General features: G+C 39.3%; 1 protein-coding gene across 2 annotated transcripts in view; it reads right to left on the minus strand.

Annotated features, from left to right (window-relative positions):
* Window positions 1–2498: 2498 nt before the first annotated feature.
* The window catches only part of Znf287 (zinc finger protein 287), a 24394-nt gene continuing 12349 nt past the window's right edge, over window positions 2499–14543 (minus strand). The window contains exon 6 of one of the 2 annotated variants that reach the window (XM_013032047.1): window positions 2499–6307. In XM_013032047.1, the coding sequence (XP_012887501.1) occupies window positions 4737–6307 (1571 nt within the window). In that variant the 3' untranslated portion in view covers window positions 2499–4736. Of the gene's footprint in view, window positions 6336–14543 lie in introns of both variants that reach the window. The other variant, XM_013032048.1, reaches the window with a different exon arrangement.

Genomic DNA, 14543 nt, shown 5'->3' on the forward strand with positions numbered 1-14543 from the left:
AGCTTTTTTCTTTTTGCTTATGTGGTGCTGAGGAATCAAACCCAGGGCCTCATGCATGCAAGGCAAGCACTCTACCACTGAGCCACCTTCCCAGCCCCAATTTGCTCCTTTCTACTACACGTTTATTCCTTTTAGTTTGTATGCTTAATAAGACTTAGAGGTTTGCTCCCAAAAGTTTGTGTTTTGGCCTGGGAATGAAGCCCTTAGTACCACATAAACAGAAAAAGCCGGAAGTGGCACTGTGGCTCAAGTGGTAGAGTGCTAGCTTTGAGCAATAGAAGCTCAGGAACAGTGCCCAAGCCCTGAGTTATGTCCTGCATTACAGAGACAGTATGTAACCAAGAATATGACTGCAGAAAATTTCCTTCTTATGGAAGGAAACATTTGCTTGTGCTATTCCAGTGACAATGAGCCTGGTATCAGGATAGTGGATTCTAAATAGCTACAGAGAAAAAGCTAGGAGTTTCTAGAGAATTTTTTTTTTAATTCCATGTTTGGGGCATTGGAAGTTCCTTGAGATATGTTGTGTCAGAAGGCAATTAAGTCTCCAAAGACTGGCGAGGAAATATCAAAAGAACATAAAAGCTACTTGGAGGATTCCAACTAGAAAAATTTGGGACAACTTAAACATCAGAAAGAAGGATCAATCATAACTGACCACCACACTGAACAATTTGTCATTACTGCGTATGACACCAAATACCTCATATGTCCACTATCCTAAATGGATAGTTAATGGAAAAGGCCTTTAGTATATTCCTGGCTAACAAAGAAAAGTTCTTCCTTACATAAGAATACCACTCAAATGCAGAAAGAATGATAGAATTAGAAAATCACTATATTGCAAATCTTGATGAAAATGATTCAGGCAAGGATTACTGCTAGGTATTAATATGATGATGTGAAAAATAAAGTAGCCATAAGCTGCACAAGTGTCGCTTTACATTGTGACACTTCAATTAATTCAACTGGAAAAACTATATTTACCCAGGAAAGACGTGGTTACTGCCTCAACTGAATAATTAAATACCATATTGACATTCAACCTGTTATTGAGTCTTGATACAAAATGAAGTGTATTTGTGAAGTGTTTTCATTCGTGTGTGTGTGTGTGTGTGTGTGTGTGTGTGTACTGGGGATTAAACTCAGGACCCATAGCTTTTTTACTCAAGGCTGGCAATCTATCACTTGAGCCACTGCTCTACTTGCAGCTTCTTTTGGTGGTTAATTGAAGATAGGAGTTTCACAGACTTTCCTGCGAGGGCTAGATTCAAACCTCAATTTTCAGGTCTCAGACTCCTCAGTAACTAGGATTAGAGGCATGAGACAATGATGTCTAGAAAGTGTTTCTGTTAAAAGGGTTTACCTGTTACAGAGGGGAGGTATATTGGAAAGATTCAGGTTTGAGGCCAACCCTGGCAAACAGTTACTGAGACTCTCTTCTCAACAAATAAACTGGGCATAATAGTATGAGTTTGTGTTCTCAGATACCTAGGAAGATTGTGGTCTGAGGCTGGCCCAGTATCATTTTATGATGCTAACTCAAAACTAAGCTGGGGGTGGAGCATTGGTGGCTTATGCCTATAATCCTAGCTACTCAGAAGGCTGAGATCTGAGGATTGTGGTTCAAAGCCATCCTGGGCAGGAAAGTTTGTGAGACTCATATCTCCAGTAAATCACTCAGAAAAAACCTGGAAGTGGTGCTGTGGATCAAGTGGTAGAGTGCTAGTTCTGAGCTGAAGAGCTTAGGGACAGCACCCAGGCCCAGAGTTCAGGCCCCTGACTGACAAAAAGACAGACAAACAAAAAAACTGGGGGAAGTGGTAGAGTGCCTCCCTAGCAAATTTGAGGCCCTGAGTCCAAACTCAAGTATTATACATACACACACAAGTGTTTATCCTCAACCCAATCAAACCCTTGACCTTAACTTCTAGTAGAAACCTCAGGAAGTGTAATAATACCCCACATTTAAATCACAGGGAAGCAATCAGTTAAATCCTCAGAGATATTCCACAAGACAACTGACAAGCTCTCTGAAAACAGTTGAGAAAGTGAAGGTGGTATTGTTCCAGATAGATGAAACAACAAAATAATGTGTGAGAACTGTCCTAATGGGAAATTTAAACATGTACCTACACATTTAAGTATTAAGAAAGTTAACAGAAATGTGTTAATTTCCTTTGAGGGATTGTGGTTAGGTAAATAACTTACTGTATAAAGCTCAGAGGTAAAGTCATGTCTGTAAGTTACTTTCAAATTGCTTAGTAAAAATATGGCTGTCAAAAATTTAAATCTAGGCAGGTATGGTTCACTTATTTTACTTTTGAACTTGTCCGCATATTGGATCAATTTCCTAATTAAAGTGGCAGAAAATAAGACTTTTTGCTAAATCCTGTTGAATTATTCCAGGTTTAGACAATTCTAAAAGTGGGAATGACACAAAAAGACCTAAGATTCTCTACTCTTACTGTATTATTTTTATAAGGGCATCAATTGCCTCTGTGACTCAGTGGAAGACTTTATAAGTGCATTATTTACATATTATATACAAAGGCAGGAAATACAAAGTAATGCACTATGGATTGTGACACTGCACACATTCATTCCAGTGGAAAAATGTTGTGCAAGGTATGAAACAATATAAAAAACTTTCTTAAATACAACTGTCATTTTTAACATGACAACTATGAAATAAACATAATTTGAATATTTTGCAACCTGTATTTTGTGAATGATGACAGGATAAAATCAAAGTTAACTGATGGTGGGAAAAGAGAATGGTAATTTCTTTAAGAAAATACTTAACAACATAACCTTGAGATGCTAGCACCCAGTTTCTCCTTCAGCACTTATTTAAACAGACAGGATATTTATATGAACAGTAATGTCTAAGAAAAGCTGGTTAGTCAATACATGCTTACGTCGATATTTATTCTAGTATTAGAATTTGTTTCCATTCATTTAGCTCAGGAGATTCCCCTATGCAAAGATGTTCTATGATGTCTGATTCTTTCCTTTTGAGCAGTTATTACCTGGTGGCTAATATTTATTAAATATGTGACACATGCATGAAAGTTATTTTCAGTTCTATTTTCACTCCACACCAGTAGATTCTACCTTATTATTCAATTCTAATTTATGTAACTTATTCAACCAACATGTATTGATCATCTGCTATATGCAAGGCAATGGAGAAATAAGAAAAAGATGAAATCTCAGATTTACATTTTGAGTGCAATATCTTGGGTATTTATATATATAGCAGTATTTTTAACCTATTCCTTCCAGTCTGCCTTTTAAGCTGTTTATGACCACAGATTCAATTATCACTGTTTAATATTCATTGATAATTTCTGAATTAATGCTTTTCTCTAATGAAATTTTCCTTAGACATTGAGTTAATGTCCATTTATGAATGAAAATGAGGCTTCTAATTATTCCTTAAAAATGTCATTTTGTCTATTTCTTAGAGACTAAATTTTGCTTTATTTTCACATTTAGATAGTGCAAATAAAATTATATTTTCACTAGTTTTAGATAATGCAAATCAAATTATATTTCATGTTTTATCAGACCTAGGTATTCTTTCCTCATAAGTTTTCACTTTGACTTTTCCCTCACTCTGCAGTGAACTCAAATCTATTTCTCACTTCTTATTTTGGTCATTATTTACATTTACATATCTGCTTTCATTGTTCCTTTGACTTGGGGTCTAGGATAGCATTTGGCCACACACTTTAGCAGGCTTAATGTTTCATTTCATGGCAAAGCAATTAAGATTACTTCTCAATACTCTAAAAAGCTGTCTATTGCTTAACTCAGCTGTGATTTCAGCACTATCACAAGCCTGGAATTATCCAAACATGTTTAAGACCTGAGCACAGGAGGCACTCAAGAAACATGTTTTGGTAGACAAAATGGATTTCCTATAGTAAGAGAGCCACAGGCAAAACTTAGGTTATGAATTTAGGAGTCAGGCAAAAAAAATTGGAACTGAATATATTTTCTTTCCTTCAGGAAGACCTTGGATGTCAAAACCAAGGAAACTAAGGCTAACTTGTGAACATTAAGTTTGGAATGTATATTCTGTACATATATCTAAGGGTTTATATATACTCATCTATCCTAACTGATGACCTTTCACTAAGCTCATTATTTTGTTATTTGAGGGAAAGTATAAACAATGGTTATATAGAACTTAAGATGCTTTCAACTCCCCCTCCCCTTCAAATGTAATGGCTCCCCATGGCAGTTAGGCATAAAAGGAATAGGAGAAATAACAAAGGGAGAGGAAACCCTTTACATATTTTAAGGCTTCAAGATGGGAAGAAACAAGGCCTCATAGCAGCTTTGTCTTTTCTATAATCTCATGGTATTTTTTAGTGTGAAATCTCTACTTGATGGACACTTCCAAGTTACATTCATAAGGCCTCAGTAAGAAGTACTTGAAATATAGCAAAAGTTGACCAATTAGATATTTAACCCCTTTCAGTTTTTTTTTTCTGGAATAATTTGAACTGATAGCAAATAAAGATTAAGAAGTTAAGCTTCCTTATTAAATTTCATAATAAATTCAAATGGGTTATACCCATGCTAATTCTGCTATTTATGATAATGTGATATTTAACGGATATTGCACTTTTGGGGATTTCTTTTGAATGTTTTAACACATACAGCACACAGCATGAAATTTCTGTAACCAGATTGTAAAACCTAAGTCAAATCTCCTATATGCATTATTTGCGATGTTTGGCTCCTGTATGAACACGCTGATGTTGAATAAGGTTTGTACTCTGGGTAAAGGATTTACCACATATACGACATGCATAGGGCTTCTCTCCTGTGTGAATTCTCTGGTGTTGAATAAGGCATGTTCTCTGGCTAAAATCTTTGTCACATTCATTACATTTATAGGGTCTTTCTCCAGTATGAGTTCTCTGATGCTGATTAAGTGATGAAGAATAAATAAAAGCTTTTCCACATTCGTTACATTTATAAGGTTTCTCTCCAGTATGAATCCTTTGATGCTGAGTAAGATTTGCACCTTGCCTATATGCTTTCCCACATATATTGCATTTAAAGGGTTTTTCTCCATTATGAATCCTCTGATGCTGTGTCAGGTGCACACTCTGGCTGAAGGCTTTCCCACACACACTACATTTAAACGGTTTCTCTCCAGTATGTGTTCTATGGTGTTGAGTGAGGTTTGCGCTCTGACTGAAGGCTTTCCCGCACACATTACATATATAGGATTTCTCTCCAGTATGAGTTGTTTGGTGTTGAATAAGAGTTGAGGAATGAGCAAAGGCTTTCCCACATTCATTACATTTATAACACTTCTCTCCAGAGTGAATTCTTTGATGTCGAATAAGATAAGTGCTCTGACTAAACACTTTCCAACACTCATTGCATTTATATGGTTTCTTTCCAGTATGTATTTTTTGATGCTGAAGAAGATGCGTACTCTGACTGAAAGTTTTCCCACATTCATTGCATATATAAGGTTTTTCTCCAGTATGAACTCTCTGATGATTAATCAGTGATGAACTATGGCTGAAGGTTTTACTGCATTCCAAACATTTATATGGTTTCTCTCCAGTATGTGTCCTTTGATGGATAGTAAGATGTGCTCGCTGACTAAAGTCTTTTCCACAGTCATCACACTTATAGGGTTTCTCTCCAGTATGGATTCTCTGGTGTATAGTAAGGTGAGCACGCTGGCTGAAGGCTTTACCGCACTGGTGGCATTCATACGGTTTTTCTCCAGTATGCATTCTCTGATGTGCAATGAGGGATGAGATATGCCTAAATGCCTTCCCACATTCTTCACATTCATAAGATTTCTCTTTGGCATGGGTACTTTGGTGTTTCAGGAGGGATGGGTATTTTCTAAATTTTTTTCCACACCCGTTACACTTATAAGGCTTCTCTCCAGGAAGTATTTTCCCATGTACAATACCATATGAGACATTACTGAAGGTTGCCTTGCCTTCATTATACATAAAAGTTTTATTATCTGACTGGGTATCAAACTGTACAATTAGGTTTGAATGATTTTCAAAATTATTTCTATATATATCATATTTACTAAGATATTCTTCTGTAGGATCTTCTTCTTCAAAAAAGCTTGACTTCAAACTGAAATCTCTTTCACTAGTGTGGGATTTCCCTATGGTATAGGTTGTATATGTCTCCAAACTGTTATCATAGTCATATGATTCTTCCAACTTGATGGTCTGGGTTCCATCCTGTTTGAATTTAGGAATATTCTCTACTGTAGTACAGGCTTGTCCTTCAGTTTTCCATTCTGAAATAAAAAGAATATAAAAGTCCCCCTCCATTTAAGGAAAGGAAACAAAATAATTAACATGAACAAAATACCTAAAAACTATAGCTCTGATAACTTCATTAACATGGACCTTAAAGCTTAGGAAAGACTAAAAAGGCAAGAAAATGAGACTAACTCACTGAAAATTGTTCAACATGGATACTGAATAAATGGATAGGGTGAAGTGACAGTGTTAAAACAGTGGACAAAACTACATAGGTTGGGGCTGGGAATGTGGCCTAGAGATAGAGTGCTTGCCTAGCATACATGAAGTCCTGGGTTTGATTCCTCAGTATCACACAGACTGAAAAAGCTGGAAGTGGTACTGTGTCTCAAGTGGTAGAGTGCTAGCCTTGAGCAAAAAAAGCTCAGGGACAGTTCCCAGGCCCTGAGTTCAAGCCCTAGGACTGCAAAAAAAACAAAAAACTAAACAAAAGAAGCTACATTGGTTAACTTGGGGTTTCTATATGGAGCAATTTATGCAACAGTGTCATATGCTACTCCCTTTTCCAATCTACCCTACAATTCTTTAACATTACTAAATCAATCTCATGGGGGCATATCTCCCATAGCCTACAGCAATGCTTTTCAAAGTGTAATCCAGACTGACAGCCTAAGCGCCCTCGTACCTAGATATATGTTAAAATGACTGGGTCCCAACCAGACAAATGGAATTAGAAATGTGATGAGTTGGACTAATTTATTTTAGCAAGTGAAGTTTGAGGACAAATGACTTAAAGAATAAAAATTAAAGGAGGAGTAAAAGAAAAAAGGTTCAAAGTATCATGGCATTCAGTCTCAAAGAATCAATCTTTTGAAAAAGTTATTATTCTACTAAATCCTCCATACCTCTTATTCAACCTGACTTCAGGTTTGGAAGTTATATACTACTTCCACAGATTCTACAAATGCCATGTTAATCTCAGACTCTAGGTCTCCACATGTGGCTCCTTTCCAGCTATTAAAAGAGATGTTTAGTGGTTGGAGATGTGACTCAGGTCATAGAGTACCAGCCAATGAGTGAAAGCAAGCATCAGATACTGAGTTTGAGGCCTGGTCTTGGGAAAAAATTTTAAAAATATGTTTAGTGGATCCAGAGCTCATGTTTGTAATCCTGGTTGCTCAGGAGGCTAATACCTAGAGGGTCAGATTTCTATTCTTTTTTTTTTTTTGGGGGGGGTCCAGTTGTGGGGCCTGAACTCTGGGCCTGGGCACTGTCCCTCAGCTCTTCAGCTCAAGGCTAGCACTCTACCACTTGAGCCACAGCGCCACTTCCGGCTTTTTTTTTCTTTTTGCTTATGTGGTGCTGAAGAATCAAACCCAGGGCCTCATGCATGCAAGGCAAGTGCTCTACCACTGAGCCAACTTCCCAGATCCGAAGGGTCAGAGTTCTAAACAAGCCTGGGCAAGAAAGTCTGCAAGATTCAATCTCCAGGCTGGGTGTTGGTGGCTTGCGCCTGTAAACCTAGCTACTCAGGAGGCTGAGATCTGAGGATTGCAATTCAAAGCCAGCCTGAAAGGCCGTGATACCTCCAATAAAGCACTCAGAAAACTGGGAGTGGTGCCATGGCTCAAGTGGTAGAGTGCTACCCTTGAGCTGAAGAGCTGAGGGACAGCACCCAGGCCCAGAGTTCAAGCCCCACAACAACAAAAAAAGATTCAATCTCCAGTTAACCAGCAAAATGGTAGACTTGAGGTGTGGTGCAAGTGGTAAGGGTACCAGCAGCCATGTAATATAAGGGCACAAGTCCCTGAGTTAAAGCCTCAGTACAAACACAAAGAGATGGGTGGGTGGGTGGATATTTTCTTCGTATAGTGCTTCTTCTTAGAATGTAAAACACAGGGTAGACTGAATCATATATGGGAAACTGTCTTTTCTGTAGGCCAAAATGGCTGAATATTAGCAATGACAGTAAAGTGCAACCTAATAAAATGTTGGCCCCATGATTGAACTTGGCCTTATATGAATGATGATTTCATTATTTTCAATTTAGATGTAAAATTTGAAAATAACATATATCCTTTTCATTTTTCCTTCAGAAAATGGTCAAGACTTTGGATATAGCTATCAAACTGGTAAAATAAAATAAATAACAGTAACTTACAAAAAGGTTAACTCCATGAAAGTATACATGCACACACAACAACAACAAATATACATGAAATGCAAGCAAAAAAAGCTGTTCCCAAACCTATTTATAAACCTGTAAAATAGGTATTTGTTGATGCCTATTAGGTTTCCAGTATGATTTTCAGCAAACTTCATGTATCAACTCTTTTGAAACAAGGACGAAACTGTGCAATTTAATATAGTCAAATACAGCATTTGTAATATAGCAAGAATATTACTAGATAGCTCAGAAACTTTCTAAGATATAGCTCAAAGCACATTATCTCTAACAATATATCCATTCAATACAATAATATGCAGTCATTGAAAATGATCCATCAGTAAGGGACTGTTTACATCAGGAGATAATGAATGAGATGTGAAAAATAATTAGGTGGGTTTAGGCACATTGATATGGAAAGGTGTGAAGGACATAGTATTAAATGAAAAAAAAAAAAACCAGAATGCTAACAGAATGCAGAGCAAGAATCCATCTATATAAAAATACATTGTGGAATCAGCCGACAAATGCTGGAGGGGATGTGGAGAAAGAGGACCCCTATTACACTGCTGGAGGGAATGTACACTTACACAACCACTTTGGAAAGCAGTCTGGAGGGTCCTTAGAAAGCTAAAAATTGACCTTCCTTACGACCCAGTTATACCACTTCTAGGCATCTACCCTCAACAACAGGAACCAGCACCTCCATTTTTATTGCAGCACTGTTCACAATAGTTAGGATATGGAAACAACCCAGATGTTCCACCACAGATGAATAGATCCAAAAATTGTGGTATCTATACACAATGGAATATTATGCAGCCATTAAAAATAACAAAATAATGGCATTTGCAGGGAAATGGATGGAGCTAGAAGGAATCATGTTGAGCGAGGTAAGCCAAGAGCAAAGAGACAAATGGTACATGGTTTCCCTGATAAGTGGATGCTAAATCCAAAATGTTAGGTGATACGACAAAATTAACAGGACTTAAGAAACAAAGAACTTCCACTCATCTGGTCGAACTACTACTAAATATCTCCATGCTGCTGATCACATGTACGGTGTATATGTTATAGACTGTGATAGACAATTTGCTCCAGGAAAGTTAGAATGAACTTGTGACTTTAAATGAATATCATTATTCCACAATACTGTGAAATTTGGGAAATTATGTAATCACTTAATCACAATTAAAAAAAAAAGACCTCAGGGAAGGTAGGGAGGGAAGAGATAGTAGGGGAAAACAATGGAGGGGGTAACAATGCTCAATAGCAAGTGTACTCATTACATTGTAATGAGTAACTATAACCGTCTGTATAGTATCTTTACAATAAAAAAATTAAAAAAAAAAGATACATTGTGGGAGTCCCAGAGACACAGGGAGCTGTCTGCAGATAACCCCCACAGAAGCCGCCTGAGGTACCCGTGTCAGACCCGCCTATTGCGATAAACGGAGAAACACCCGAGCCCGAAACTCGGCCCCACGACGGGAGCCCCAGAGCTACATGGGACACCCACAGAACACCAAAGCAAAAGACCTACAAGGAACTGGTGCTGATCCGGAGAGTGCAAATCCCAGTGCTCAGAACCTGTACGGAGGCCCAGCCCCCACCCCTTGCCCGCGGCATGGACACTGTGGACCCGACAGCGTCCACAGAGGCAGAGACAGAAGAGAATCACACAGAGCCACCACCGCCCAGCCCAGCCCAGCCCGCAACCACCCCAACTGAACTCGGATTGCAACAGCAACTGACAACCTACATCACACAGAAACAACTAGCTCCAGGGTGAGTACCCCACTGGGGACAGTGTTTCCCTCAAGGGAGACCAGAGCTGGAGGGAATCCCCAGATCCTGACCCAGACTCCCTACCCCAACACCCGGACCACAGGACCCACTAAAACTGGGAACTGTTCCAGAGCTCCACCAGCCCGTGGAGCACACTCCGCTGGCCAGGCTAGAGCAAGAGCGCCCCTGGAAGGGAGCTTAAATGCCCAAGCCAGGAACAGTGCCCCTGGGTCAAGACAACCAACAGTAGAAGAAATTTGAACTGTGTACCCCAGGCTGCATAACCTAGGTGGTATACACAGCAGCACAGGCCCAAACAGCATACCCCGGTGGGGGCCGGGACCAGGCCTGGGGATCCGGCTCCTGAACAACACAACCAACTCCTCCCAACTGAAGTCAAAAGCTGAGCATACACCTCAGCAGAGAGGAGAAAAACAGGGAACTGCACCCCCTGGGAAGCATGCCTGTGACAACAAAAGACCTCAAAAACAAAAGGCTCAGGACAAGAGAAGCCCAAACCCCTCCAAAACCCAACCCATATACTCTAGGCTGGGAATTGGGCAACACAGGGCGCCAGCACCTGATAGTAGGCAGGAGCTCAGGCTGGTAAGGTGGCTCAGCAGTAGAGTGCTAGTCTTGGGTGCATGAGGCCCGTGATCTGATTCCTCAGCATCACATAAGCAGAAAGGGTCAGAAGTGGTGCTGTGGCTCAAATGGTAGGGTGCCAGCCTTGAGCTGAAGAGCTGAGGGACAGCACCCAAAACCAGAGTTCAAGCCCACAACCAGCAAAACAAAAAACAAAAAACAAAACAAAACATCAGGAGCCCATAGCAGACTCCAGCATCTGGGAGAGTGCATCCAGAACATCCGATCTTGCCAAGAGCACCCGTAGGAGCAAACAGGAGCAGTCTAGACTGCTCAACCCTTCCAAAGGCAAGAATTGCCAGCGATCTACAGCAAAGAGCAGAGAATCCTATGTAGGTCAGACCAGCAGCTGGAGGTAGGCCCCTACCAGAACCCAGATCAGGCAGACTCTCTCTACCAATACAGAATCAGCAACCAAGAAAAGACAGACACACCAAAACAAAATTGCAGATTAGTCTCCAATAATCCCCGAACCCCCATGCAAAATTCACAGAGAAAAATTACAAGGTTTATCAACACCCAGGATAGCAAGCTATCCTCAATAGCCAACAGCCACGCAGGGGAGAGGGGAGAGCCCCAGTGGGAGCAAAGCAGCAATGGAAGACAAAAGCTACATCCAAGGGATGCTGGAGGCAATGACTCAAGATATAAAGTGAGAAATAGACCAGAAATTGAAAGAGCACAAGGATGAACTATCAAAAGAGATACAGGATATCAAACAGGAGATGCATGCAAAAATAGAGGCAGCACAAACCTCAGTAAGAAGTGAGATAAATGCCAAAATAGAGGCAGTACATACCTCATTAAGAGGTGAGATCAGAACTTTGAGAACCAACATCGAATCCATAAAGGAGTCCATTTCCTCCATGCAAACCACAGTAGAAGCCACAGTTAACAGAGTGAAGGAAATGGAATGTAGAGTGTCAGATACAGAAGACAGAATACACCAACTGGACCAAAAAGTGACAGATATGGAAAAATCACTCAAATTAAGCCAAAGGGAAATTCAAGAGCAAGCAGAGAGTGCAATGAAATTTAACCTTTGTATAATTAGAGTGGACGAAGGTGAGAAATATCAAAGCAAGGAAATGCAACACCTATTCACCAAGATAATCGGTGAAAAATTTCCCCACCTCAAAAAAGAACATCTTACCTATGAAACAGAAGCATATAGAACACCCAACAAGCAAGATCCCAGGAGAAACACTTCTAGACACATTATAGTAAAAATAATAGATCTGAATAATAAGGAAACAATCTTGCATGCAGCAAAAATGAAGAAGGAGCTATACTACAATGGGAAAAAAATTAGAATCACTGCAGACCTCTCCACACAAACACTGAATACAAGAAAGGCCTAGGAAAGTACCAATAACTGCCAACCCAGACTGATATACCTGGCAAAGCTAGCATTCACATTCGATGGAGAGCTGAAAATTTTTAATAGCAAAGAATAACTAAATGAATACATAAACATTAAGCCAGCACTACAAAGAATACTAAGAGGGGGACACAACCTGAAGAAAACAACCAGGAACTGGGACCTGCACCCAGACAGGCATTAAGAGAAGTCTAACTGAGCAAGCACAGGAGGAAAGGAAAGAAGAAAAACTGAGGAAAACAAGGAATGACAGGGACCACAATGCATCTCTCTATACTATCTCTTAATATTAATGGGCTTAATTCACCAATCAAAAGAAAAAGAACTGCAGATTGGATCAGAAAACATGACCCATCCATCTGTTGCCTTCAGGAGACACACTTCTCAGCCAAACATACAAATTCAGAGTAAAGGGTTGGAAAAGAATCTACCAATCAAATGCCCTCAGTAAGAAAGAAGGTGTAGCTATCCTGACATCTGACAAAATAAACTTTTCATTAAAATCAGTACAGAAAGACAAGGACGGACACTACATATTAATACAGGGAACATTCCAAGAAGAGGATATTACCATCATCAACTTAGATTCCCCATATATTGGAGCAACCAGATATGTTAAACAAATACTCTCACACTTACAGAATAAAATAGATCCCAATACGATAATACTAGGAGACTTTAATACACCACTCTCCCGAAAGGACAGGTCTACCAACCAGAGGATTGGCAAAGAAGCTGCCGAATTAAGTAAGGCCATACTTCAAGCGGAATTAACTGACATCTACCGAGTATTTCACCCTAAAACAACACAGTACACATTCTTCTCAGCAGCTCATGGAACTTTCTCCAAAATAGACCATATCATAGTTCATGCATGAACTTAAGCAAATACAAAGGGATTGACATAATCCCCTGTATCCTATCTGACCACAGTGGAATCAAGCTAGTTCTCAATAACAAAGCATCCCGCAGAAATTTCTCTATAAGACCTTTAAAGAAGAACTAATACCCATACTCCTCAAGCTCTTCAGAGAAACAGAGAAGGAGGGAGCTATCCCAAACTCATTCTATGAACCCAATATCACACTCATCCCCAAACCAGGCAAAGAGTCAACCAAAAAAGAGAATTACAGGCCAATTTCCTTGATGAACACAGATGCAAAGATCCTTAACAAGATTCTAGTTAACAGAATCCAGAAACCTATGACAAGGTAGGCTTCATCCCAGAGATGCAGGGATGGTTTAACATAGGTAAGTCAATAAATATTGTCCAACACATCAACAGAGCCAAGGTCAAGAATCACATGATTATCTCCACAGATGCAGAAAAGGCCTTTGATAAAATTCAACATTCATTCATGCTAAAAGCTAGGGAGAAAATAGGAATAGAAGGAACATTTCTAAAAACAATAAAAGCCATTTATGACAGACCAATAGCCAATATTATACTTAATGGGGAAAAGCAACAACCAATTCTCCTAAAATCAGGAACAAGGCAAGGATGCCCACTGTCTCCACTCCTCTTCAGTATAATCCTGGAACCCTTAGTCAGGGCAGTAAGGCAAGAATAAGACATTAAAGGGATCCGCATAGGGAAAGAAGAAGTTAAACTATCCCTTTTGGCAGACGACATGTTACTATACCTTCACGATCCCAAGAACTCCATCCCCAAACTCTTGGAAATCATAAATAACTTTGGCAAAGTAGCAGGATACAAAATAAGCCCACAAAAATCAGTTGCCTTCCTGTACACTGACAATGTACAAGAAGAGAGGGAAATAATGGGAGCAACCCCATTCACAATAACCTCCCAAAAAATAAAATATTTAGGAATTAACCTAACCAAAGATGTAAAAGAACTATTTAATGAAAACTATAAAAAGTTAAAAAAGAAATTGCAGAAGACACTAGGAAATGGAAAGACTTCCCATGCTCTTGGATAGGCAGACTTAATATAGTGAAGATGGTAATACTGCCAAAATTAATATACAAATTCAATGCAATTCCTATTAAAATCCCAAAGACGTACATCACTGAAATACAATAAACAGTCCAAAAATTCATATGGAACAACAAAAGACCTAGAATAACCAAAACAATTTTAGGGAATAAAGACAACATGGGAGGGATATCCATGCCGAACTTCAAACTCTACTACAGAGCTATAATAACAAAGACAGCATGGTACTGGCACAAAAACAGACCCGAAGACCAATAAAATAGAATAGAAGATCCAGAAATAAATCCACAGGCCTACAGCCAGCTGATATTCGACAAAGGAGCCAAAGAC

Source organism: Dipodomys ordii, unplaced genomic scaffold, assembly GCF_000151885.1.
Source record: "Dipodomys ordii isolate 6190 unplaced genomic scaffold, Dord_2.0 Scaffold147, whole genome shotgun sequence".
Classification (NCBI taxonomy): domain Eukaryota; kingdom Metazoa; phylum Chordata; class Mammalia; order Rodentia; family Heteromyidae; genus Dipodomys; species Dipodomys ordii.